General features: G+C 63.4%; 4 protein-coding genes and 1 non-coding gene across 5 annotated transcripts; all 5 read right to left on the bottom strand.

The window, feature by feature from the left end:
• Positions 1-433: 433 nt before the first annotated feature.
• On the bottom strand, positions 434-3234 carry LY6L (lymphocyte antigen 6 family member L). Its single transcript, XM_059672490.1, has 4 exons — positions 3192-3234; positions 2875-3010; positions 2676-2792; positions 434-1040 (listed from the first exon to the last, which is right to left on the bottom strand). Exons 2-4 carry the CDS (start codon positions 2987-2989, stop codon positions 817-819), a joined length of 456 nt encoding a protein of 151 aa, XP_059528473.1. The 5' UTR covers positions 2990-3010; positions 3192-3234; the 3' UTR covers positions 434-816.
• An 8481-nt stretch (positions 3235-11715) lies between these two features.
• On the bottom strand, positions 11716-13110 carry LOC132219821 (basic proline-rich protein-like; the record flags this gene model as incomplete). The annotated part of the gene is made up of 1 exon (XM_059672480.1): positions 11716-13110. A coding segment is annotated over one exon (1395 nt), but the record flags the coding sequence as incomplete, so codon positions are not given.
• A 2635-nt stretch (positions 13111-15745) lies between these two features.
• LY6E (lymphocyte antigen 6 family member E) lies at positions 15746-18625 on the bottom strand. Its single transcript, XM_059672495.1, has 4 exons — positions 18524-18625; positions 16849-16956; positions 16604-16723; positions 15746-16532 (listed from the first exon to the last, which is right to left on the bottom strand). The coding sequence occupies exons 2-4, from the start codon at positions 16898-16900 to the stop codon at positions 16315-16317; spliced, it is 390 nt and encodes a 129-aa protein (XP_059528478.1). The 5' UTR covers positions 16901-16956; positions 18524-18625; the 3' UTR covers positions 15746-16314.
• Positions 17185-23370, bottom strand: LOC132220142 (basic proline-rich protein-like). Its single transcript, XM_059673070.1, has 4 exons — positions 23259-23370; positions 18024-18426; positions 17388-17984; positions 17185-17251 (listed from the first exon to the last, which is right to left on the bottom strand). The coding sequence occupies exons 1-4, from the start codon at positions 23368-23370 to the stop codon at positions 17185-17187; spliced, it is 1179 nt and encodes a 392-aa protein (XP_059529053.1).
• LOC132220223 (U6 spliceosomal RNA) lies at positions 20819-20925 on the bottom strand. The gene has a single exon (XR_009449725.1). It is a non-coding gene; the product is annotated as a U6 spliceosomal RNA (small nuclear RNA).
• Positions 23371-23877: the final 507 nt, after the last annotated feature.

Below are 23877 nucleotides of genomic sequence, written 5' to 3'. Positions count from 1 at the left end.
CCAGCTGGCCCTCGGAGGACCTGGCCCTCAGCCTGCGACCAGAACGCAGGGGCTGGCCCACAGCCCAGCTGGATGTCTCATCCAGACATGACCAAGACCCAGGCATGGACGGCACGTGACCACGGAGGTCTGCTGAGAGCTGGGCCAGAGATGTGCCCCACCATGGCGGGCGGAAATGGCAGAAGGAGCCCAGCCCGGTGGCTCAGTGGTTGAGCGTCGACATGTGGACGAGGGGGTCACGGTTGGATGCCCGGTCGGGGCACATGTCCCAGTTGCAGGCTCGATCCGATCCCCAGTGTGGGGTGTGCAGGAGGCAGCCGATCCAGGATTCTCTCTCATCATTGAAGTTTCTATCTCTCCCTCCCTCTCCCTTCCTCTCTGAAATCAATTATTAAAAAAAAAAGAAAAAGAAAAGGCGGAAGGAGCTGGAGGGTGTGGTTGAAGAATAAGTTTATTGTCTTTGGAAGGAGTGAAGGTCCTGGCCCTAAAGCCCGGGTGGCACCCACAGTGCGGATAGGCCTGGGCCCCCTGGACAGAGGGGTGGGGGCCGGGCTGGCCAAGGAGACAGAGCAAGTTGGAGCCGGATTCAGGGCTGCAGCCGCCAGATCCCCGGACTCTCCCTGCCCCTCCCGGCCCCTCCCGGCCCCTCCTGGCCCTGGACAGTCTGTTCCGGGCCAGGAACCTCATCCAGGGAGCCACTGCCCACACCTGGTGTTTCACTCCCCCTAGGAAGCAGGGCTCCCTTCTCCAGGCTCTGGGAGAGGAGGCTGGGCCGGCTGGGGTGGGGGACCGGGCCCGCGGGCGGCCGGGAAGGGCTCACGAGGCCGTGAGGAGGCTGAGGCCCAGCGGGAGCAGCAGCCCGCCTGGCCGGGCCCAGGGCCGCCCGGGGGCGGGGGGCGCCGCGTTGCAGAAGCTCACGTTGCAGCACTGCCTGGTGATCCTCCTGAAGAACCAGGGCTCCGACAGCCACGCGTAGGCCATGTTGGTGTTGGGGCACCGGGGGGCGCAGCGCTTGCTGAGCAGAACCCCCATCTTGGATTCTGCGGAGGAAAGCGGAAACGGGCGGCTGCCCCCAGGAGGAGGGACCCTGGCCGGCAGGGCTGCTGTCCGCCCGGGCAGGCCCTGGGAGCCAGGCAGTGGCCCCACGCGCTCCCAGATGCTCCCCTTGGGGCTCCCACGGGCCACGCCCTGCAGAGCTCGGGGACATGGCTGCCCACGGCCATCACCTTCCCTGCGGGCCCTGCTGTGGCTCTGCCCTGAAACCCTCCGGCTTCGAGGGAGCAGCGGAGCAGAGGCAAGGATGGAGGCCCGGCTGTGTGCTCAGCCCGGGCTCGGGCCTCCCCGCGGCCCCTTTAAGGACGTGGTGGAGCCCGGCCGGTGTGGCTCAGTGGTGGAGCATCGACCGATGACCCAGGAGGTCACGGTTCGATGCCCGGTCAGGGCACAGGCCCGGGTTGCGAGCTCCATCCCCAGTGTTGGGCGTGCGGGAGGCAGCCGGTCCATGAACCCATCATGTATGTTTCTCTCTCCCTCTCTCTTCCTCTCTGACATCAATAAAATATATTTAAAAAGATAACCACACCCAGCCCGGCCCCTAGGACTTGAAGCCAGAGCGGCTGGCAGGTCCCCAAGAACCAGCGCAGCAAACCACGCCCGCAAGCTCTGGGCTTCTCGGAGGACAGATGGCCGCCCGCCCCCCCCCTCCCCCCCCCCCCGCTGTCCGGCCATTTGCTCGCTAGTGACACTCGCATGGACGCGTTCACATCTGAGTGTGCATCTCCTGTCAGGCTTGTTTGTGAAGGGGCCTCCCACCAGGTGAGCCCACTGCCCGCGGGGGAGTAGCCAGGTGGGCAGCTGGTGGGCTCGCAGGTGCTGGGTGCAGCCCCCTGGCGCCCCTGTTCCCACAGCCAGGCCTCCAGCCCCCCCTGCCCAGCTCTCCCAAAGGTCAGGTTCCCCAGCGCCCTGTCCTGCGGGCTTAGTGACTGGTACCTCCGAAGGAGGAGGAGCCAAGTGGGGGCTCAGGGGTTGAGCCTCGACCTATGAGCCAGGAGGTCGGGGTTCCATGCGCGTCAGGGCACAGGCCTGGGCTGTGGGCTCGGTCCCCAGTGTGGGGGCGAGCAGGAGGCAGCCGACCCATGGCTCTCTCTCATCAGGGATGTGTCCCTCTCCCTCCCTCTCTGACATCAATAAAACACTTTTTTTTTTTAAGGAGGAGGGAGACTCTTTCCCCCTCCCCACGTGGGAGTCTGTTCTTGTTCTTCAATAAACTTCCACCTTCGCTGTACAAAAAAATAAAAAATTTTAAAAAATTAAAAGGAGGAGGAGCCCGAGACGATTTTGCTTCGCGGATAGAGCGTCGTCCTGCAGCCCAAAGGGTCCCGGGTTCGATTCCTGATCAAGGACACGACTTGGATTGCAGGCTCCTCCCACCGGGTCCCTGGTCAGGGCTCGGGCAGGAGGCAACCAATGGGTGTGTCTCTCTCATCATGTCTCTCTCTCTGTCTCATTCCCCCCTTCCACGCTCTCTAAAACTCAATGGAAAAATACCCTCGGGTGAGGATTTTAAAAAATAAATTAATTAATGAAAATCAAAAAGGCGGAGGTAAGGGAGCCCCGCGTCAGACCCGGGTGGAGGAGAGGCGGTGCCCTGTCGGTCTCCGGCGCCCGGGACTCACTGTACTGGACCATCACCGTGTGGCCCACGCAGACGCGGTCGGTCGGGGCGCAGGCCGTGGGCTGGCACAGCTCCATCTCCGTGACTTTGAAGCAGCGAAAGCAGGTCAGGTTCCTACCTGCGGGGCAGCGGCTGGAGCAGGACTGCGCCCCGTTGAGCGCCCCCCCCCCCGTGCGTCCCGCCCGCCCAGCCCCCCGCACCTGTCTGTGCTCTGCGGTCAGCGAAGTCCAGTGGGGCAGCCCCGCGGCCACGCAGGACAGAGACCACGGCCGGGCCCGCCAGCAGGGCCCACAGCGCCAGCACCAGCGCCCCCATGGCTCCGGCACAGGGCTCAGCCTGCGGGGAGCAGAGAAGGAGGCTTCACCCCGAGGCCCCAACTCCCTGGCCGTGCCCCTGCCCTAGGTCTCCCCTCTTTGGGTGTCCCTCCTCCCAGCCCACCCCCGTCAGCCCCTGCTCCCCAGCTCCCGCGCCAGGGGGGTCCCTGGGTCCCTGGGACCACAGCCTCCACCCTCAGCACCTGCAGAGGTGTGGCCGGGGCTGCGTCTCCCCCAGAGCGCCCCTGGGCCAGCTCAGCGTTTGCATCAACTCTGCCGCCCTCTCCTCCTGTAACAGACCGGGGGTGGGGGGTGGGGGGTGGAGGGTAGGGGGGAAGCCTGGTTCTCACCGTGGGGACAGGGGACCAGATTGGAGCCCACGGGTGTCTGAGACGGGTTTCTTCCTCAGGTGTGGTGGGAAGTGGTCTGGAGGTGCAGGTGGTAGGAAGGTGGAGGGCTTCAAGGAGGAGGAGGCTCATTGGAGCCAGAGAACAGCTGGCGGTTGGACCATCAGAGGTGACACTCAGGGAGTCCAGTGGCAGAGACTGGTGAGCCTGACCCAGAGCAGGAACCCGGGCGAGGGCCAAGCTCTAGGGCAGGAGCCGGGAGGGGGACAGGGAGAAAGAGGAAGGAGGAGGGAGGGAGGGGGAGGAGGCGATGGAGGCACTGAGTCTTGAAGCGTTTCCTCCTTTCTGAGGGCTTGGGGCCATTTTCCCACAGGAGGGCTGGTGGGAGGCCCTCGGGCAGGAGGAGAGCGCAGAGCCTGGGTGAGCACTGTCACCAGGCCCCAGAAGGCGCCCCGAGGCCCCCAGCCCCGCAGGGCACACAGCTGGCCGCCTCGATGTTGGAAGGTCCCTGGGCCCTGCAGAGGGTGGAGCCCCCCCCCCCCCTCCCCCGCAACCTGCCTCCCCTGCTTCCCAGTCACCAGGGTGTGCTCCTCCCGGACCAGGTCTGCGTGGCCCACGCCGTGACGGTCTACTGCAGTGAGTCCCCGTTTTACAGCTTTTCTGTAATAAAACTTTGCTTTCGCTCAAAAACAAATTTCTCTTGATTGATTTCTGAGAGGAAGGGAGAGGGAGAGAGAGATTGTGGGCATCACTGATTTCAAGAAAATCTCGTCCTATTAGGTGAATCGGGGCAGATTTGATGAGCAAAAATATACATTGTCGCCCTGGCGGGTGGATCAGTTGATTGAGTGTCGTACTGTCCACCAAAACGGTCCTGGGTGCGATCTCCAGTCAGTTGAGCACGGGTGGCAACGGATCGATGTTTTTTTTTCTCTCTCTCTCTCTTTCTGAGGATTAAAAAAAATATATATCTCATAACATTGCCTAGTTGGAAAGGAACAGGCTCTGATGTTTTTAAAATATATTTTTATTGATTTCAGAGAGAAAGGAGAGGGAGAGATAGAAACACGATGAGAGCGAATCATGGATCGGCTGCCTCCTGCACGCCCCCGACTGGGGATTGAGGAGCCCACAGCCGGGGCCTGTGTCCTGACTGGGAATCCAAGCGTGACCTCCTGGGTCATAGGTGGACGCTCGCCCCCTGAGCCCCGCCGGCCGGGCCCCCCTGGACACTCTTTAAGGGATCCCAGAGAAGCAGACCGAAGAAAGCCTACATGAGCAATTATGACCCTTGTTCTATTTATGCAAATAAGCAGGCCAAATGGAAACTGCACTTAATGCAGTAAATAAATCGCTCTTAATTTGGCTTTTTGATGAAAATGAGGGTGATTTTAGGGGGAGACTGTGTTCCAACAGAATCTAGAACACACAGTTGTGAAGATTAGACCCTAGTTCAGTTACTTGTCTACCAAGTTTTGTTTTTCACCCATGAACTGACCTGGATCCTGAATTTTTCTGTTTTTCTTCAGTATTTGGTTACTACTCTTCACACTAATGTTTTATCTTCTCCCATCCTTTGACTTGAAGATTATTGAGAACTAAAACTATTTTTCCTCCCACCCACAACACAGTTTGTCGCCACCAGATTACAAGCCCTGCTCATACTCAGGGAATACGGCCCTTGGCCAGTGCTGGGCACCATCCCCAGCTCCGTCTGTGCCCAGGCCTCTGCGGGGAGCCCGGGTCTCTTGCCTCTGCAGGGAAGCGTCGGCCCTCTTCAGCAGGAAGCAGCTGCAGGAGAGACCCTGCGCCCCTCTCCCCGAGGAATTCGGAGCCAGGAGCTCAGGGCGGGGTGCGGCAGGCAGTGGAGAGGCCTGGGCAGGTGTGGAAGGTCAGCAGGCTGCAATTCCCAGGTGCTAGGGTTCACGTAGGAACCGTCCAACCTGTGAAGGATTTTTGTGAGTTTATTTGAACCAAACTGTCGACAGTTGCTGGGAAGCAGAGTCTCAACAGGTTGGAGTAATGCTCTGGAGAATGGCGGCTTTTCACCTTGCTTTATACATGACAGTCGAAGGAAAAGACGTAAGGGGGTCACCCAAAACCCATTGGCGATAAATTAGGGAGTGAGAGAAAGCAAGGCGAGGGTGGGGGTGGGGGCTGGGGCTGGGGGAGGGGCCTCTGGGATTGGATAAAAAACCAAATGATAGTCACATACTTAAGTGGGTGCAGGAGAGTCAACAGTCAACAATGAACATAGTAACAGCGAAGGAATTTGTGGCCTCTGTCCTGGCGCCCAGCACATTAGGTTGTGCCCCGAGGGCTCCAGAAAAAGGGAAGTTACACGTTACCCGGACATTTCAAGGACATGTTGTCATCGAGGCAAAAAGACAGGCAGGCTCAGTGAAGGTAAAGGTTGTTGATCTTGTCAGTGCAGATACCGGCCTAGGACGTGACTGCCCACCATCACTGCTTTAGTTTTTAATTTCAGACCATCCTTTGTGGTGACTTTCGGTCCCTGAGTTTGCAAGGCCGTCACGCAGGCCTCCCCTGAGCTGTCAGGTCAGCGTGTGGTGTGGCCCCTTTCGTCCGCAGCCAGAACTCAAGTACCCAGGCGGCCCAACTGAGGTCCAGTCGCTGGGACCCTGCTGGTGCCGGCTTGCAGCCAACAGACCGAGGCGTCTGAGCAACGCTGCCCGGAGCACAGCAGAGCCCCGCCCCCGGCTGGCCTGCTGGCCGGGTCACGGGTCCCGCCGTCCCGGGGTGACGGGCAGGGCAGCCGGGACGCGGAGGCCTGGGCCCCGGCCAGAGCTGCTGTGTGTTTCTGGGTCTCCAGCCCTGCCGCCCTCCCCACCGACCAGATGGCCTCCACCCACGTGGGCCAACGCGTCCCAGGCGGACTCTCCATCCTCCTGCGAAACCAAGACTTAACTGCCAGGGCTGGAAGCCTCTTTACTGTTATTTATTTATTTTAAAAGCTTTATTGTTGCAGAAACCAGTTTGGCTCGGTGGATAGAGTGTCGGCCTGCGGACTGAGGGGTCCCGGGTTCGATTCCGGTCCAGGGCATGTACCTTGGTTGCGGGCACATCCCCAGTAGGGGGGTGTGCAGGAGGCAGCTGATCGATGTTTCTCTCTCATCAATGTTTCTAACTCTCTATCCCTCTCCCTTCCTCTCTGTAAAAAAATCAATAAAATATATTTTAAAATAAATAAATAAAAGCTTTATTGTTGAAAGTATTACCTATGTCCCCTTTTTCCTACCATTAACCCCCTCCAGCCCGCCCGTGCCCCGGCTGAAAGGGTTTATCCGGCCATTGCATCCTGAAGTTGACCGGCTCTTTCATTCCTGCACGCGCCCTCCTGGGCACCGAGCCCCAAACCCTGGCATCTGCCCTGACTGGGGATTGAGCCGCGAGCTCCTGGTTCCTAGGTTGACGCTCAACCATCGAGCCACACTGGCCGGGCCCCATCTTATTGTCAGGGTCACGAGTTCTAAGCGATGAGGGATTATGGATTTATTAGGTCGTCCGGATACCAGATGGGCTGACCCCCAAATGGCGTCAGCACCTGGGGACGGGGAGTCAGAGGTTTTAAAGCCTCGGGGCGGCTTTTTCTGGGCGGAGAATTCGCCGGGCGGGTCCAGATTCTGGGAAAGTCCGGAGGGGAGAGATGATGGTCTTACAAGTGGAATGTCCGCGTGCAGTGGCCTAAAGGTCAGTGTCCAGCGGAGAGAGTACCAGTCTGACCTAACAGGTACGTTTAGCAGAGCCCGCAGCCCAGAGGCAGCCCCGGCCACAGGTGGGGCGGGGAAGGTGAGCACCAGCCCCGGACAGGCCGGCCTTGCGGGCGGAGGCTTGGCTCCCGGGGAGTTCACAGGAAGTCAGGGGCCCCGGTCCCGGCCGCCTGGACGTGTAGCTCCCACACACGGTGCACGAAAAGGGCCGCGTGCCGGCCTGGCTGCTCAGGGGCGGCCTGCCTGGCGGCCTTGCCAACTCAGGGACCCGATGGCCACCACCCAGGATGGTCTGAAGGGGAAACTTTTTAAAATTAAACAGCAGTTGACAGTGGGCAGTCCTGGCCTCGGCCAGCGTCTTCCCCGGCAAAGGTCAACTTTGATCTTAACTGAGCCTGTTGTCTCTGCGTCTGAGAAAACACCGGTGAATGTCAGGTGACTCGTCACGTCCCCTTTTCTGGAACTCGGGGCACAGCCAACGGCGCCAGGGCGGAGCCCACAAACCCGGTCGCCGTCCTCGCCCTCGGTTGTGGGCTGGTCGCTGTCCTGCCCCCGCCTGAGTGACGGAAGCTTGTGCCACCCAATCCCAGAGCTTCCTGCTGTGCTTCCTCCCGCCTCCCTGTGCAGCCCTGGTGGATTCATGTGACGACCCACCTGCGGCTCAGCCTGGATGGCAATTTAGGAGAAAGGTGAGGAACCGCTGAAATATGGTACCTATCGGCTTTGTTTAACAATGGACAGGTTACTTTGATTTTCTAAATTGTATAAGTCATCCCATTCGATTGAATGCCTTATCGATGGAATGACTATTCCATTGATTGTTATCATACTGGTCTTAGCACATTCTTCTGTACCTGGAAACAGGACAGCACAACTACCCTAAATTGTTTTAGTGGCCACAGGTGGTGCGTTCCAGCTGCCTCAGTGGTCCCGAGACCAGGACAGCACAATTACTCTAAATTGTCCTGACAACTCAGTGGTCGGGAGACCCGAGGGCTCTAGATAATGTGTTTCTATCAACTCAGTGACCCTGAGACCCGAAACTGTAATTAACATGCTTAATTCTGCTTCTGTAATCTGCTTTTTTGTGAGCCAGGTGCCTCATTCCAAACCCTGGAATGTAATCAATACCTTTGTGATTTTTGCCTATATAAGTCTGGTTTTGCCACCATCTTATGGCTATGAGATTTGGGAATGGCCCCTCACAGTCCCGGATTGCAATAAATGTGACTCTTTAATTCGACTTCTTGAGGCGTCCTTCTGTGATTCGCGGGGTGCATTACAACACCGCCATTCTGGGAGCATGATTTCCATCCCTTGAGATTCTGCTTTCCGGCCATTGTCCACAGTTGGGCTCAAACAAACTCACAAACGTCTTCACTGGCTTGATTGACTGTTTCTTACATAACAAGCTCGGGAATGTGGAAGGTGTGTGTGTTTTCCCCGACCCGCAGCCGCACCGGGTTAACCTCCTGTTGTCTCTCCCTCCCACCTCCGGCCCCTGCCGTTTCGTTCAGGGCACCCCAGGACCGGCCCCTTGTCACTCAGCCAGCTGGCTGGCCGCTGGGGGGGGAGGGGAGGAGCGCTTGCAGCTCTCCTCTGCCGCCCCCACTCCCCAGGCCCAACTCTCAAGGTCCCCCGTGGGCGACCCGCTCCAGGCCTTTCTTTTCCCAGCGGGGCCCCCAGGGGTGCTGCTCACCCCGCACAGCCCTCCCTCCTGGCAGCACCTTGGAGCGGGTTCCTGGCCCATTTCCTGGGCCGCCTTCTTCTTCTTCTTCTTTTTATTTTTTTAAAAATTTTATTTTTATTGATTTCAGAGAGGAAGGGCGAGAGAAACATCAACAATGAGAGAATCACTGATCTGCCTCTATCCACTGAGCCACCCTGGGGATGGAGCCCACAGCCCAGGCATGTGTCCTGCCTGGGAACCGAACCATGACCCCCGGTTCATAGGTTGAGGCTCACGCACTGAGCCACGCCGGCCGGGCCCTGTCCTGGGTCTTCTGATACCCCCCAGGGAGCAGCGTGTGTGGTGTGTGTTAGGTCGGAGGGAGCCCAGCATGGGGTGCGTGCAGCCCTGTGACGAGATAACGGACCCTCCCTGGAATTTCTACAGATCAGCCTGCCAGACAGACAGACAGGGCTCCTCCCTGGAATCCACAGACCCGCCCCCCCCCCCCCCCCCCCCCCCAGATACTGATTCCTTCCTGGACACCCGCCGACCCCAAGGCAGGAACTTCCTCAGCTCATGCCCGCCCCTCACCCAACCGCCGGATAAACAAAGCCCCCCTGTGGGCGCGAATCCACGGCCCCGCCTTTGGGCTGGTGGGTTCGCGGGGGGGGGGGGGGGGGGGGGGACGCAGAATAAAACTTTCTCCTTTCCGAGTCTCTGACTGGCTTGGTTCTCTTTATTCTCTGCGCCACCTCCTGAGCCACCTAACAGTGTGTGCGTGGATGGGGGCGCGGGGGCCTCCTGGAGAAAGCGCCCCGGCGCCCCACATCCTGTCTGGGTCCCCTCCCAGCTCCCCGCCTCGGTGCCCTCTGGCCTGGAGCCTCCGGCTCAGCGCCCTCTGCCCTTGGGCCCCATTCCTTTGGCCCCTGAGCTCGGGGGAAAGTGAAACCCAGAGGTTCGCGGAGCCCACGCCCCCCCCCCCCCCCCCAGTCTGGGTGGAAAACATCCTGCACACAGCACAGCTGCCTCCCCAGGGACAGCCCGCCCTCCCCCTGCGGGCGCCCAGAGCCCCCCTTCCTTTCTTCCTTTTTTTAAAAAATACTTTTATTGGTTTCAGAGAGGAAGAGAGAAACATCAACGATGAGGGATCGTGATCGGCTGCCTCCTGCTCGCGCCCCGCCACTGCTGTCTCCCCCTCCCACCTCCGGCCCCTGGCGTTTAGCTCAGGGCACCCCAGGAGCGGCTCCTTGTCACTCAGCCGGCCGGCCGCTGGGGGGGGGAAGCGGTTGGCAGCTCTCCTCTGCCACCCCCACTCCCCACCTACCTGCCGGGCATGGGCCCGACCCCCTTTCTCAGGGGGGTGGGGAGGCGGAGCTCCGCTCTGAGCCCCAGCTGTCCGCCTGCTGGCTGGGCCCGGGTCTTCAGCCACAGGGATGACATCACACACACTGCAGGTTCCTTATAAGAAAAAACAGAGAGGGGTCACAGGGCCGGCGACCCTCCTGGGCTGGAGGGCCCTGGGGCGGCCGGATATATTGATTTTTTACAGAGAGGAAGGGAGAGAGATAGAGAGTTAGAAACATCGATGGGAGAGAAACATCGATCAGCCGCCTCCTGCACATCTCCTACCGGGGATGTGCCCGCAACCCAGGTACATGCCCTTGACCGGAATCGAACCTGGGACCCCTCAGTCCGCAGGCCGACGCTCTATCCACTGAGCCAAACCGGTCAGGGCAAATGTGCCTCGTGTTCGATAGCCTGGTTCATTCTAACAAACCTCAGACACAAAAGAAGCTCTGAGGAGAGGGTACCCTCTTGTAGAAGACACTTCCATTCCTCAGGGAACTCTCCACCTGCAGGGCGCCCCCGCCATAGGCCCACGGGGCCAGGCCCTCACCCGGCTCTGGGGCTGGGCCCAGAGGACACATGGGCCCCTGGGAATCCATTCTGGACTCACCACTGCAGCTGGCAAGCGGCCAGGGCTGGGGCGGGGGGCTGGTGGGGGGGATCTGCAGGGAGGGCAGCATGGGGAGGTGGGGAGGCTTAGCCCCACAGTCTCAGGGAGGAGACGCTGGGACAGGGCCCCCCAAGGGCCGCAGCACAAGTGTGGGAGGTGGGTTGAAGTCCTGCCCTCTCCAGTGTGCAGTTCTGGAGGAGGAGCTGTGGGTCCACAAAAGGAAACCTCACCAAGGGAGTGAGGAGGCCTGGAGGGGAAGCTCTCAGGCTGTATCTGGAGGGCAACCGCAGACCCCAACGGGCAGAGGCCTCACGTCTCCGCAGGAAGTATCTCTACTTCTCCAGCCCGGGGAAGATTTTCTCCTGGCCTGGAAATAGACCAGCCAATGAGAAACCTCCAGGACTCAGCCAATAGGTAGCGAGAACAGAGTGGAGAAAGGGAGTCACTGTGGTTAAGCTGCTCAGTTGCTTAAACCAGAGGCACAGGGCACAATCTACTCTTGTTTTAACTGCCTGGGAACTTGGACGTTTGAAGTCTCCGGTTATGCTAGGAAATCTGTATCTGTCTGTCTATCTGTCCATCATCCACCCATGGGTCTTATAGATAAATAACCCTCTGATTGCCTCCTGAAGGTGTTCGTGTTGTAGGCGGTGGGAACGGCACTGAGTGTCAGCCTGGTGGGGTCAGACTGGACCGGGGAGGTTCAGCATCCTCGCTCCTTGAATTCTGGCTGAGAAAGAATTCAGAGCCAAGCCTCAAACTAGAAGACAACACTCATTTGTAAAATCAAAGGTGGCAGAAGTAATTTGCAGAAGAAACGGGCTGAGTTACAGAGACAAAGGAAGGGCCCTTGGAGCTGGGGAGTGAGGAGGGCGATGGTGGTGGTGGAGGAGATGGTGGTGGTGGTGGTGGTGGAGGAGATGGTGGTGGTGGAGGAGATGGTGGTGGTGGAGGAGATGGTGGTGGTGGTGGTGGTGGAGGAGATGGTGGTGGTGGAGGAGATGGTGGTGGTGGTGGTGGTGGAGGAGATGGTGGTGGTGGTGGTGGTGGAGGAGATGGTGGTGGTGGTGGTGGTGGAGGAGATGGTGGTGGTGGTGGTGGTGGAGGAGATGGTGGTGGTGGTGGTGGTGGAGGAGATGGTGGTGGTGGAGGAGATGGTGGTGGTGGTGGTGGTGGAGGAGATGGTGGTGGTGGAGGAGGTGGTGGTGGTGGAGGAGATGGTGGTGGTGGTGGTGGTGGTGGAGGAGATGGTGGTGGTGGTGGTGGTGGTGGAGGAGATGGTGGTGGTGGAGGAGATGGTGGTGGTGGTGGTGGTGGTGGTGGTGGTGGTGGTGGTGGAGGAGATGGTGGTGGTGGTGGAGGAGATGGGGATGGTGGAGGAGATGGTGGTGGTGGAGGAGATGGTGATGGTGGAGGAGATGGTGGTGGTGGTGGAGGAGATGGTGATGGTGGAGGAGATGGTGGTGGTGGTGGTGGTGGAGGAGATGGTGGTGGTGGTGGAGGAGATGGTGATGGTGGAGGAGATGGTGGTGGTGGTGGTGGTGGAGGAGATGGTGGTGGTGGTGGAGGAGATGGTGATGGTGGAGGAGATGGTGGTAGTGGTGGTGGTGGTGGTGGAGGAGATGGTGGTGGTGGAGGAGATGGTGATGGTGGAGGAGATGGTGGTGGTGGTGGAGGAGATGGTGATGGTGGAGGAGATGGTGGTGGTGGTGGTGGTGGAGGAGATGGTGGTGGTGGTGGAGGAGATGGTGATGGTGGAGGAGATGGTGGTGGTGGTGGTGGTGGAGGAGATGGTGGTGGAGGAGATGGTGGTGGTGGAGGAGATGGTGGTGGTGGTGGAGGAGATGGTGATGGTGGAGGAGATGGTGGTGGTGGTGGTGGTGGAGGAGATGGTGGTGGTGGAGGAGATGGTGATGGTGGAGGAGATGGTGGTGGTGGTGGAGGAGATGGTGATGGTGGAGGAAATGGTGGTGGTGGTGGTGGTGGAGGAGATGGTGGTGGTGGAGGAGATGGTGGTGGTGGTGGAGGTGGTGGAGGAGATGGTGGTGGTGGTGGTGGTGGTGGTGGTGGTGGAGGAGATGGTGGTGGTGGTGGTGGTGGAGGAGATGGTGGTGGTGGTGGAGGAGATGGTGGTGGTGGAGGAGATGGTGGTGGTGGTGGTGGTGGTGGTGGTGGAGGAGATGGTGGTGGTGGAGGAGATGGTGGTGGTGGAGGAGATGGTGGTGGTGGAGGAGATGGTGGTGGTGGAGGAGATGGTGGTGGTGGTGGTGGTGGAGGAGATGGTGGTGGTGGAGGAGATGGTGGTGGTGGAGGAGATGGTGGTGGTGGAGGAGATGGTGGTGGTGGTGGTGGTGGAGGAGATGGTGGTGGTGGTGGTGGTGGAGGAGATGGTGGTGGTGGTGGAGGAGATGGTGGTGGTGGAGGAGATGGTGGTGGAGGAGATGGTGGTGGTGGTGGTGGTGGTGGAGGAGATGGTGGTGGTGGTGGAGGAGATGGTGGTGGTGGAGGAGATGGTGGTGGTGGTGGTGGTGGTGGAGGAGATGGTGGTGGTGGAGGAGATGGTGGTGGTGGTGGTGGTGGAGGAGATGGTGGTGGTGGTGGTAGAGATGGTGGTGGAGGCGGTGGTGGCAGCGAATGGACAGGGGAAGCTCTGGGCCTCCGTCCTGAGGGTTGGGGAGTGTGGGGAGGCCCCAGGGGAGGTCTTAGCAGGACAGTCAGCAGCTCCAGGCGTGTCCTTTCAGGGTCTCGGTCTCCGCTGATGGGTTGGTCAGAGCCAGGACAGGGCGGTGGGCGGGAGGGGGAGGCGGAGGGGGAAAGGTGCCGGCTGGCCCAGAGGCCACAGGAGCCACAGGAGCCCAGCAGCTCATACCCAGCTGTTTCCCTCATCCCTGATGCTGACCAGCCTCATCAGACTGTCCTGGGCCTGCATGCACCCTTCCCCTCCGGCCCCTCCGCTTCCCCTCGGCTGCTGGATCAGCCCTCACACCACCCTGGCCTGATGTCTCGGGGACCCCCAGGGGACAGTGGCCACACTGGCTAACTCAGGCTCCCAGCCCAGCCGCCCCACCCCCGGGCCTAGAACCGTGGGTGCCGAGATGTTAAATCCTTTCCACCCCCTTCCTGAACCACCTTCCCCCCATGAAGGGCCCAGACAACTCCCGGCTGGGGCTCCGGGCCTGCTCACTCCTGTGCTGGGCCCTTTCGGAGCTGTGCCCAGCCACCAGCCCCTCTCCATGGGGGGCAAGGCAGGGGCCACAGGGGCAGGGTCCCAGGGGTCCCAGGGGCGGGGTCCCAGGGGCAGGCGCAGGGTTGCAGGGGCAGGGTCACAGGGGCTGTGTCACAGTCACAGGGGTAGGGTCACAGGGGCAGGGGCAGGGTCACAGGGGCAAGGTCACAGGGGCAGGGAGGCAGGGGCAGGGTCACAGGGGCAGTGTCACAGTCACAGGGGCAGGGTCACAGGGGCAGGGAGGCAGGGGCAGGGTCACGGGCAGGGTCACAGGGGCAGGGAGGCAGGGGCAGAATCAAAGCAGAATCGAGGCGCGGGAGGAGGAGGTGCAGGGCCCGCAGGGGTGTGGGCAGCACTGGAGCAGGAGGCCGGGCGGTACCATCTCCCTCCAGGAGGCGGAGGCGAGGGGCGCAGCCTGGGGAGCAGGGCTGTCAGCGGTTGAGCCCCCCCACATCAGACCCCCTCTGTGGGCCGAGGCAGGAAAGTGGGAGCATCCCAGCTGCACCCGGACGCTGAGCCTGGGAAGTCCCGACCCCTGACCACGTGCCCCGCGGGCAGCACTGTGCCCGGAGCCTCACGGCAGCGGGGCAGGTGCCAGGAGAGACTGGGGCGCGGTGCCCTCCGCAGGCTTCCCCTCCCATCCCCTCCCCTTTCCAGTCCCACACCCTTCCTCCCTCCCACCGGCTCCAGGAAACCGAAACTACATCCCTGGCTCCTCCCCGGCCCCCTCCCCCGCCCCAGGGAGGGGCTGCGGGGAAGCCGGAGCCCCACAAATGCCCCCGGAGGTCAGGGCCGCCTCCACCCCAGCCCTGGAGGGACTTTGTCCTCCGCTGAGCGCTGAGCGCTGAGCGGAGGGGCCGCCCAGCCTCCAGGGAGCCGTGGGAGGGGGTCCACCCGCCTCAGCGCAGGGGGAGCCATGGCCCCCTGCCCTTCAGCAAAGTCGCCTGTGGGCCCAGCAAGAACAGGAACTCACCAGTGTTCCCAGGGACACGCTGGTTCCTCGCCCCTTTAATTTTTTAAAAAAATATATTGTTATCGATCTGCTGCCTCCCACATGCCCCACACTGGGAACGAGCCAGCAACCTGGGCACGGCCCTGACCGGGCACACGCGGTCCATTCCCACCACCCGCCGAGTCTCAACCAGGCATTCCTTCCCGCTGGGTCACCCCGACTTCCCGGGGCAGACCCTCCTCCCGCCAGCCCGCGGGGCTGTTCCTCCCTCGGACTGCCGGTCACCTCGGCCCTGGTGGCCAGGACTGTCCCGCCGAATTGAATGAACCCAGCGGAGCCTGGTTTCTGGGTTCTCACGCACTGGCCAAAGCCCCTTGGCTGTGAACACGCCCCCCACAGCTGACCCCCCAGACTCTGCCCGGGCCCTGGACCCTGGGTCCTGCAGCCCAGAGGTGGGCGCACAGCACGGCCGGCTGGGGCTGGGGGCAGCACCCCTGCCCTGCGGCCAGGCCTACAGCTTCCTTCACAGGCCCTTGGCCGCACACTCCCTGAGCTGCCCGCCAACTGGGTGTGTGTCGTCCTGGCCCCAAGTCCCAGGTCCCCTCACGTCCTCTCCTGTCCACCCCGTTCCTTCCAGAGGCAGCCTGACCCCCCCTGCCACCCCCCCACCTTTCCTGTCTGAGAAAGAACTTCCCATGGGGCCTTGCTGGGCCTGGGCAGGAGAAAGTGGGAGACAGCAGTGAGCTGTGGGCTTGTCCCCCCGCCCCCCGCGGGCCTCAGGGAGGCTGTGTCGCAGGGGAACCCAGGTCCCCCACATTTGGCCACGGCTGGGACGGGGCTCCCCGGCCGTCACAGAACAGATCAGAGCAGAACAGGGTTCCCACGTCTGTTTATTTGAGGCACCAAAGCAGGAGGCTCCAGCCTGAGGGGGACGGTGGGGCCGCTGTGGGGTGGGAGCCGATTCCTGGGCCTGCGGCTGCTGGAGTGGGGCGTGGCCTCCGGGGAGCCCCAGAATGGACTCTGCTTGGAGCCCCCGGCCCTCCTGCCCCCCAAGCACAGCCCCCAAGGCCTCACAGACCCCTGTGCGCACAGCTGGGCGCCCACACCCCAGCACCCCCTTCCAGGCCACCGTTAGGGCGGACTGGCCTGATGGACAGGGCCTGGGCTTGGGCCTCACGCAGTGTGTCCCCCCCAAGACCCAGGTACAGCTGCTGACCCACAGGCCCCAGGGGGCCCCTCTGAGGAGCTCACATCATGGACCCTGGAGTGAGGACAGGCGGTGCCCTGGGGGCAGGTGTAGGTGTGGGGGGGGGGGGCGGGAACAGGCCTGCAGAGGAGACTAAGGCTGGGAGGGGGTGGGGTCGGGGGTGTGAGGCGTGAGGGTCTGGCGGGGCTGGGCTTTTCTTCCTGAGCGGTGGGGCCGGGGGTCAGGACCCGGGGGTCAGGGCCCGGGCCGCAGCAGGGCCAGCAGGCTGAGCAGGAGCCCGAGGCCCAGCAGGGAGGTGCTGGCCCGCAGCCCGCCGGCCGCGCTGATGTTGCACAGGAAGCTCTGGCAGCAGTGGGTGCCCATGGACGCCACGCCGATGTTGATGCCGGGGGGCGCGGGGCAGATGGGGGAGCAGCCCTTGTTCAGACTGTAGCCGAGGTCCACCACGTTCCCTGCGCGGGGAAAGGAGGGTGAGCGGAGGCCGCAGGACCGGCTGGGGGGGGTGGGGGGGCGCAGCACTCACCGATGCCCGCGGCCGCGGAGACGGTCACGCAGTATTTGTCGGTGTCCTCGCAGACGGTGGGCTTCAGGCAGTAGAAGTTGCTTTTCTGATTCGTGCACGAGAAGCACACCAGGGCGTGGGCTGCGGAGGAAGGAGGCCGCAGGCTGCAGGCGGCACCCTGGCCCGGGGGCAGGGGGCAGGAGGGGGCAGGGAGGGCCTCCGGGAGCAGGGCACAGGGCACAGGGCACAGGCCTGCCCGGGCTCACCTTGCTCCACACCCAGGAGGGCGGCCAGCAGCACGGGCAGGAAGACCTTCATCTTGAGGGACAGCTCAGGTCCGGCCTCACATGCAAAGAGAGCCGCTCTGCCTTATCCTTAAAAAATATGTTTTTATTGGTGTCAGAGAAGAAGGGAGAGGGAGAGAGAGACATCGATGACGAGAGAGAATCATGGATCGGCTGCCTCCTGCACGCCCCCCCCCTGGGGATCGAACCTGCCACCTGGGGAGGTGCCCTGACTGGGAATCGAACCCGAACCGTGACCTCCTGGTTCACAGGTCGACGCTCAACCATTGAGCCATGCTGGCCGGGCGCCACTCTGCGTTAGAGACACAGCTTGTCGGACAGAGGGTGGGCACCCCCTTGTACAGGGTGGGGTGGGGGGCTGCTGCTTCCAGCAATAGAAGGAGAACATGGGGTCTTTCTGCTCCCTTCTCCCCTCCCCTCCCTTCCCTTCCCCTCCCCTCCCCTCCCTGCAGCCTCCAGCTCGGGCTGCTGGGAGTAGGGCACCGCCTTCGGAGAAGCACACAGCCCAGGAGGTCAGAGGGGCGGGCAGGGGCACAGGAAGCTTCCACGGTGGGTGTGAGCCCGAGGCCGCAGAGCCCGTGGCCGTGGCCGTGGGCGGGCAAAGCACGTGCGTGTGCAGGGCGGAGGCTCTGGGCCTGTTCAGCAGGAGGCGCCGTGGGGGAGGGTCTGGGGTGCCTGCGGGGCCAGCTGTGGGCGGGGTGGGGGGGAGTTCCAGGCTCCCCGGGAGGAGAGAACAGACTCGGGAGGGACGGGCTGATGGAGACCCCGAGAATGGGTCCCAGGCCTCGCCTGCCTGCCCTGGGCCTGGGCCCGCATCTGGGCCTGGGGGTGTCCTGGGCCGCCCCTGGGCCCCGGTGCTCCGGGAGGAAGCCTGTCCTTCCTCTTCCCTGAAGTGCGGTTTGGGCGTGGGGAGCCGGCGCTGTCCTCGCAGGAGCTCGGGTAACACGCCCACCAACGGACCACCGCGTCCTGGCCAGGCCCCCGGCCAGACCCCCAGCCAGGCGGGTCGGGGCGCCCGGAGCAGACGAGCATTTGCGGGGTCAGGCCAGGCAGCCGTGCGCTTCCGGCGGTGCCATCCAGGACCCAGGCTCCCCCGCCTCCCCCGCCCCGCCCCGCGGCGCACGCGGCCCCCCCACCGCCCCCGCCCCGCTCGGCCCAGGGCTGGTTTCTGGGAGAGCGGGGCTCCCAGGACTCGGCCAGCGGGAGCTGCGCGGGTCCCGGGGTGGGAAGGGACCAGGTGGCCCAGCGCCGGGCCCGGGCTCCAGGCGCCGCATCTGCCGGCGTCATCGATGCCGGCCCCACAGGGCGCCCCGCCGCCGGCCCGGGCGGCCCGGTCCCGGGTGGTCCACGCGGAGGCGGTCAGTTCTGCCGCCGCCCGAGCCCGGCCGCTTCTCGCTCCGGACGGCGGCCTCCCCGAACCCACGCGAGCGGCCGCGGGAGCCCAGCGCCGGGCGAGCCGAGCCTGCGCAGCCCCGGCCGCCGGCAGGGAGGGCGCCCGGTCTCCGCGCGCCCCGACCTTCGGGAGCGGCGGCCGGGGGGCTGCTCAGCCCGGGGCCCGGCCCACCCGCTCCGACGCCCGGAGCTCCCCCGCGGCGCCTGGGCCCCGGTCCCGGCCCCGGTCCGGCCCGCGACTCACCGCGCTGCGCGCTGCTCCTCCGCCAGCCCGACTGCCCGGCCGCACTCGCTCGCGGGCGGGACTCGCAGGCGGATGGCGGGGCGGGGCCGGGGCGGGCGGGGCCGGGCTTTCCCGCGCGGGGGGCGGAGTCGGGGGGCCCAGGGGACCCTGATCCCGGCCCCACTGGCTGGTCCCCTGGTCCCCGGCGAGCCCGAGGCTGTGGGGAGGGGCCCCGTGCGCGCGGGCGGAAGGCCCACAGGTGGGCGGACGCGCGAGGGGCTGAGCGTGGGGAGGGCGTGCGTCCCCGGAGGCCTCCGGGGTCACCGTGGGACTCCCTCCCGCGGAGCGGGCGGAGGGGGAGGGGAGGGGGGCAGGGGAGGGGGCGGGGCGGCCTTCCCCTGGCTGGCCCTCCCGTGGGTGCCTCAGGGAGGGTGGGGTGATGGGACCAGAGCGCGAGGTTGGAGGAGGGGCTGCTGGCCGCGACCCCCGCGGGAGAGCAGGCCACACCGGGTCCATCCTCGCAGGCTCGGGCTCGGACCCTCCTCCCCTGCGCGCCCAGACCCTCTGCCAGATGGACTTCAGCCTTTTGTGAACCCGGGGCCCCGGTCTGCAGCGAGTGGTCACTCACAAAGCCGGCCGCCCGACCCTGGGCCAGGACCCGAGGCTCCTGTGAGAAGGAGCCGGCAACCTTGGCCCGGCATCGGCCTCCATGCCCGTGCCCGCTCCTTCCCGCAGAGTCACAGCTCCTGGGCGGGCGGCCGGGCGGGCCTGCACCCCCTCATGCTCTGGCCGGCGGGATGGGGGCCAGCGGGTCAGCAGGCGGGCAGCGGGCAGCTGGGCCTTCGGCCCTCCGTTCCCCTGCCCCATGCGGCTCCCTCCTTCCTGAGGGCCTCCTGTGTGCCCCGGACTCACCCCTCACTTCACACTCACAGCTCGTCCCGGCAGCAGCGCGCACCTGGCCTTTTGCTCAGCTTTTCTGGGTGTCGGCTGTGAGGCTGTGACAGGACCGGGGCCCAGGGAGGGAAACGGCTTCTTCACTGACGGGGGGGGGGGGGGGGGGGGGGGGGGGGGGCAGGGAGCAGTCCTGTGGGCAAGGCCTAGGAGTACATTAGGTACCAGGTGAGTGAGTGCGGGAGTGTATGTGTGCTTGAGTGTGTGCCAACATTGATGAGAGTGTGTGTGCATTAATGTGAGTGCATGAGTGTGTGTGCATGAGTGTGCGTGCATGAGTGTGAGTACATGAGTGTGTGCGTGCGTGGAGTGTGTGTGTGCATGAGTGTGTGCGTGCGTGGAGTGTGTGCGTGCACGAGTGTGTGTGTGCATGAGTGTGTGAGTGCGTGTGTGCGCACGAGTGTGAGTGCATGAGTGTGTGAGTGCATGAGTGTGAGTGTGCATGAGTGTGTGTGTGCATGGAGTGTGCCTGCAGAGTTCTGGGCTCTGGGGCAGCTCCTTGCCTGGCCTGCGACATCAGGTGCAGGAGCAGGGACAGGCCGGTGCGGAATGATTCGGGCTTTTTCCTTGGGGGCTGACGTCCAGGTGTGTGTGTGTGTGTCATGGGCTGTCCCTGCCCAGGTGTGGTGACACTGGTGGTTCCAGAACACTGGGGTGAGAGCCCACTGTCCCTGGGACACGGCATGCAGCAGGCCTCTGCCCTTCAGGGGGCAGGACTGGAGCCTGGCAGGGCTGCTGTCCTGTCCCAGACAGCGGCCTCCCGCTTGCATACTGAGCTTCGGGCTTGTCCTGAGGGGGTGAGATCCCTCTGTCCCTCCAGAGGGGGGCGCTCTGGGCTCCTGCCCGCCTGTCTGGGCAGGAGCAGCCCTGCACCACGGGTTTGTCTGGGCCCCGGGCTTGGTGCCTCCCCCAGCACATCAGCCCTGCGGCGGACGTGGCTGTGTCCAGCAAGCAGGGCCTCGGCCGTGGCAGGCGCCCAGCCAGTGCTGTGGGTGAAGGCCCAGGGGGCGTGGCCTCCAGAGGCAGCCCCAAGGCTCGCACACCAAACTGCGCCAGGAGGGCCCTCAGGGTCTGGACGACCAGCTCACAGGTGTCCCAGGGTCACTGCTGGGGATCCCACAGGAGACTCAGGCACCCTTTGGAAATGTGTCCTGCCCGGCCGGCCGGTGGCTCAGTGGTTGAGCGTTGACCTATGAACCAGGTCACAGTTCAATTCCAGGTCAGGGCCCGGGCCCGGGTTGCGGGCTCCATCCCCAGCGAGGGGCAAGCAGGAGGCAGCCGATCCATGATTCTCTCTCATCACGGATGTTTCTCTCTCTCCCTCTCCCTTCCTCTCTGACATCAATAAAATTATATATATATATATAAAATATGGAACACTTCACGAATTTGCGTGTCTTCCTTGCGCAGGGGCCATGCTAATCTTCTCTGTATCGTTCCAATTTTAGTATCTGTGCTGCCAAAGCAAACACTAAAAAAATATATTTTTTTAAAAAAAGAGAGAAAATGTGTCCGACTGTCCATGGCCGAGCCCCTGGCTGTGTGACGAGAGGTCACCAGTGGCCTGTGGACTCCCGCGGAGGACATGGGGCAGGGGCTGGCATGCAGTGCAGCTGGCACGTCTGCGAGGGTGGCCGTGTGGTCACTCAGCTGCTGCTCTCGGGGGGCCCTCCAGCTGGTCCCGCTGTGACCCTGTGGCCTCCCTTTCCACACAGACCTTAACCTCTGGCCTTTGCTCCAGCAGCAGCATAAACCCCTGAGTCCCCAGCGCCCAGCACCTGCCCTGTGTCTCATGTCCGGCCGCCCACCTGCTGGGGTGGCTCTGCTGTCGCCGGGCCTCAGGCGGGGAGGCAGGTCTGAACTCGCCAGGTGTGTGCTCTCCGGCCGCCTGGGCCTGGCTCGGGCCCTCAGGAATGGCAGTAGGCCATTTGGTTGCCTGGGTCTCTCCGCTGAAAACATGGGCCAGCAGCCATCGGGGTGTGGCCTGGGCAGGAGCCAGCCAGTGGTCCTGGCACAGCCCCGCATTCTGGGGCCGCCTTGAGGGGGGGGAGTTTCGGGGTGAGGGGGGTCCAGAGCTGAACTTCCCATCTCCCCAGGGCACGGAGCCACCAGCTCCCAGAGGGGAGGGGAACCTGGCAAGCAGTGCCCTGTTGGGCGTGGGCACCCGGCTGGGGTGGACAGAGGGCTGCATCCGGGGCCCAGAACAACGCCCAGCCCCGTTGGTGTGACTGATGTTGGTTGTCTGCCTTTGAGGTCTGGTTGCCCTCTGGTCAGCACCCTGTGGCTTTAGCCTTTTGTCACCTGGGCCAGTCCCCGCCTGAGGACATGCCCTCCAAGTGACGTTCCAGGGCAGAAGATAATCCCCCAGGACGTGCAGTGGGTGGCCGCGCCGCCATCCCCCCGGGCCCCAGGGTTCGAACCAGGGGGCAGCCCACCCTCTCAGGGGCTCTGTGCTCCGTGCCCTCCCCTCCTGCCATGGAAGCCCCTGGCACTTCCCCACTGTGAACACTGCCTGGCAGGTACTAGGTCTCACGAAGTAACCGGATGGGCACATTACACGGAAATACAGCTCGAGAGATGGTGTTGTGGGGACAAGAAGCCACAGACTGAGAATTCATCATTATTTTTAAAATATATTTTTACTGATTTCAGAGAGGAAGGGAGAGACAGAAACATCAATGATGAGAGAGAATCATGGATCGGCTGCCTCCTGCACGCCCCCCACTGGGGATGGAGCCCGCAACCCGGGCCTGTGCCCTGGACTGGAATCGAACTGGGGACCCTGCAGCGACACTGCCCAGGGACCAAAGTCCTCCATTGTTGCGTCTCAGCCATGCAGTGGCCCTTCAGGTCCCACCTCCCCCCAAGTTCTCAGCCCTCCTGGGGGTCCCGCGGGCCCCTGGGGCTCCCGCCTCTCCCTGGGGAGGCCCAGGAGGCCTGGCCGAGCGCCTCTCCGCGCCAGCCCCAGGGGCCCGTGTCCCTGTCCCTGGTGCTGGTCCTCGTCCCGCGGCCCTCGCGCGCCCCCTCGTGGCCGAGGCGCGCGCCGCACAGTGTGAAGCGGCTCCGCCAGCGGGCTGGGGGCGGGACCCCGGTTCCAGTTCCATTCCGCCCACAGAGGCCGCCGTGGGCAGCGTGGTTGGGGCACTACCTTCCGCTCCTGGGGGCCGGGTCCTGGCTGAGCTTGGAGCCCCTCTTTGGAAGGTGCTCCCTTTGGGCCCACATGGAGAGACCAGGCCCTCGCCAGCCAGCCCGCCCTCTCCTGCCCACCCGCCGTCCTTAGATGCGCTGGGCACCCCGCCCCGGAAGGGGAGGCCGCGGGTGGGGGGCTCTGTGAGCTGGGTGTGGCCCCCCGCTGAGTCCCCAGCCCCTCACCTCTCGCCTTAGGGCACAGGCGCACTTGGGGCTGCTGCCTGATTGGGCGGAGCCGGGGGGAGGGGCGGGCTGGGAAGAGGGGGAGGTGCAGTTCTGGGGAAACAGAAACTAGAGAGCCGCCTGGGTCTTACACAGGATGCCCAGTCCTGCGGCTCCACTGGCGTAGCGCCCCACCCTAAACACGCAGCACACACGTGCTGCCCACGACACACAGCACGCATGCACACGCCCCACACATGCACAACCCCCACGCATGCACACACCTCACACATGCACACCCCACACATGCACACCCCCCACGCATGCACGCTCCCCACATTGCATACAGCCTCATCCATGCACTGTGCTCCCTGACTCTCTGTGTGCGTCTCTGCCAGGTGTGACCAGGTGTGACCAGGTGTGAGCAGCCCTGGCCGTGGAGAGGTGCAGCCACCGCCCACTCCACAGAAAAGCCAGCTGCGCAGCAGGTCCAGCAGGACAGACACCAAGTCTGGGGCTGAGAGGAAGGCCCGCTTGGACTGGTCGGCCAGCTTCCCGGAGGCCATGGCTGGGCAGGCCTGTGCCCACGGGCCCCTCAGAGGTGGGGGGCTGCAGAGGGTACTCGAGACCTCGCTCCGGCAGCACCTGGAGGCCCCGGGCGCTGGCAGTTCACAAGCACACAGGTGACCCAAGTGGGTGCCAAGGGTCAAGACTCAAGATGGGAGCGGTGATGGGTGATCAGGTGAACGCCCTGGACGGGAGCCCTGCGGTGGGCGGGGCCGTCCCAGGTGAGGTGCCCGCTCCTGGCGGGCTCTGGACCCCAGTGAGGCTGCAGCGGACAGTGGGTGCTGTGAACACGCTGGTGCCCGGATCAGGGGGAGTGGCGTCTGGTGCTTCTCCTGTGCCGGTTCTGTAAGGAGTTGGCGCCTGAGGAAGCTGGGGAAGGGATGGAAACCGGACTATTTTTGAAACTTCTTTGTAAGTGTGAACTGATTGCAAAAAAGGAAAGTGGAAAATGTTTGCAAAGCAGTGTGAAATGGGTGCGGGGCGCCCTGGCACCGGGAGAGGCCAGC

The sequence above is a fragment of the Myotis daubentonii genome, chromosome 17 (assembly GCF_963259705.1).
Source record: "Myotis daubentonii chromosome 17, mMyoDau2.1, whole genome shotgun sequence".
Taxonomy (NCBI): domain Eukaryota; kingdom Metazoa; phylum Chordata; class Mammalia; order Chiroptera; family Vespertilionidae; genus Myotis; species Myotis daubentonii.
The sequence above is the reverse complement of the archived record's forward strand: the minus strand, read 5'-3'. Positions and strand labels throughout refer to the sequence as shown.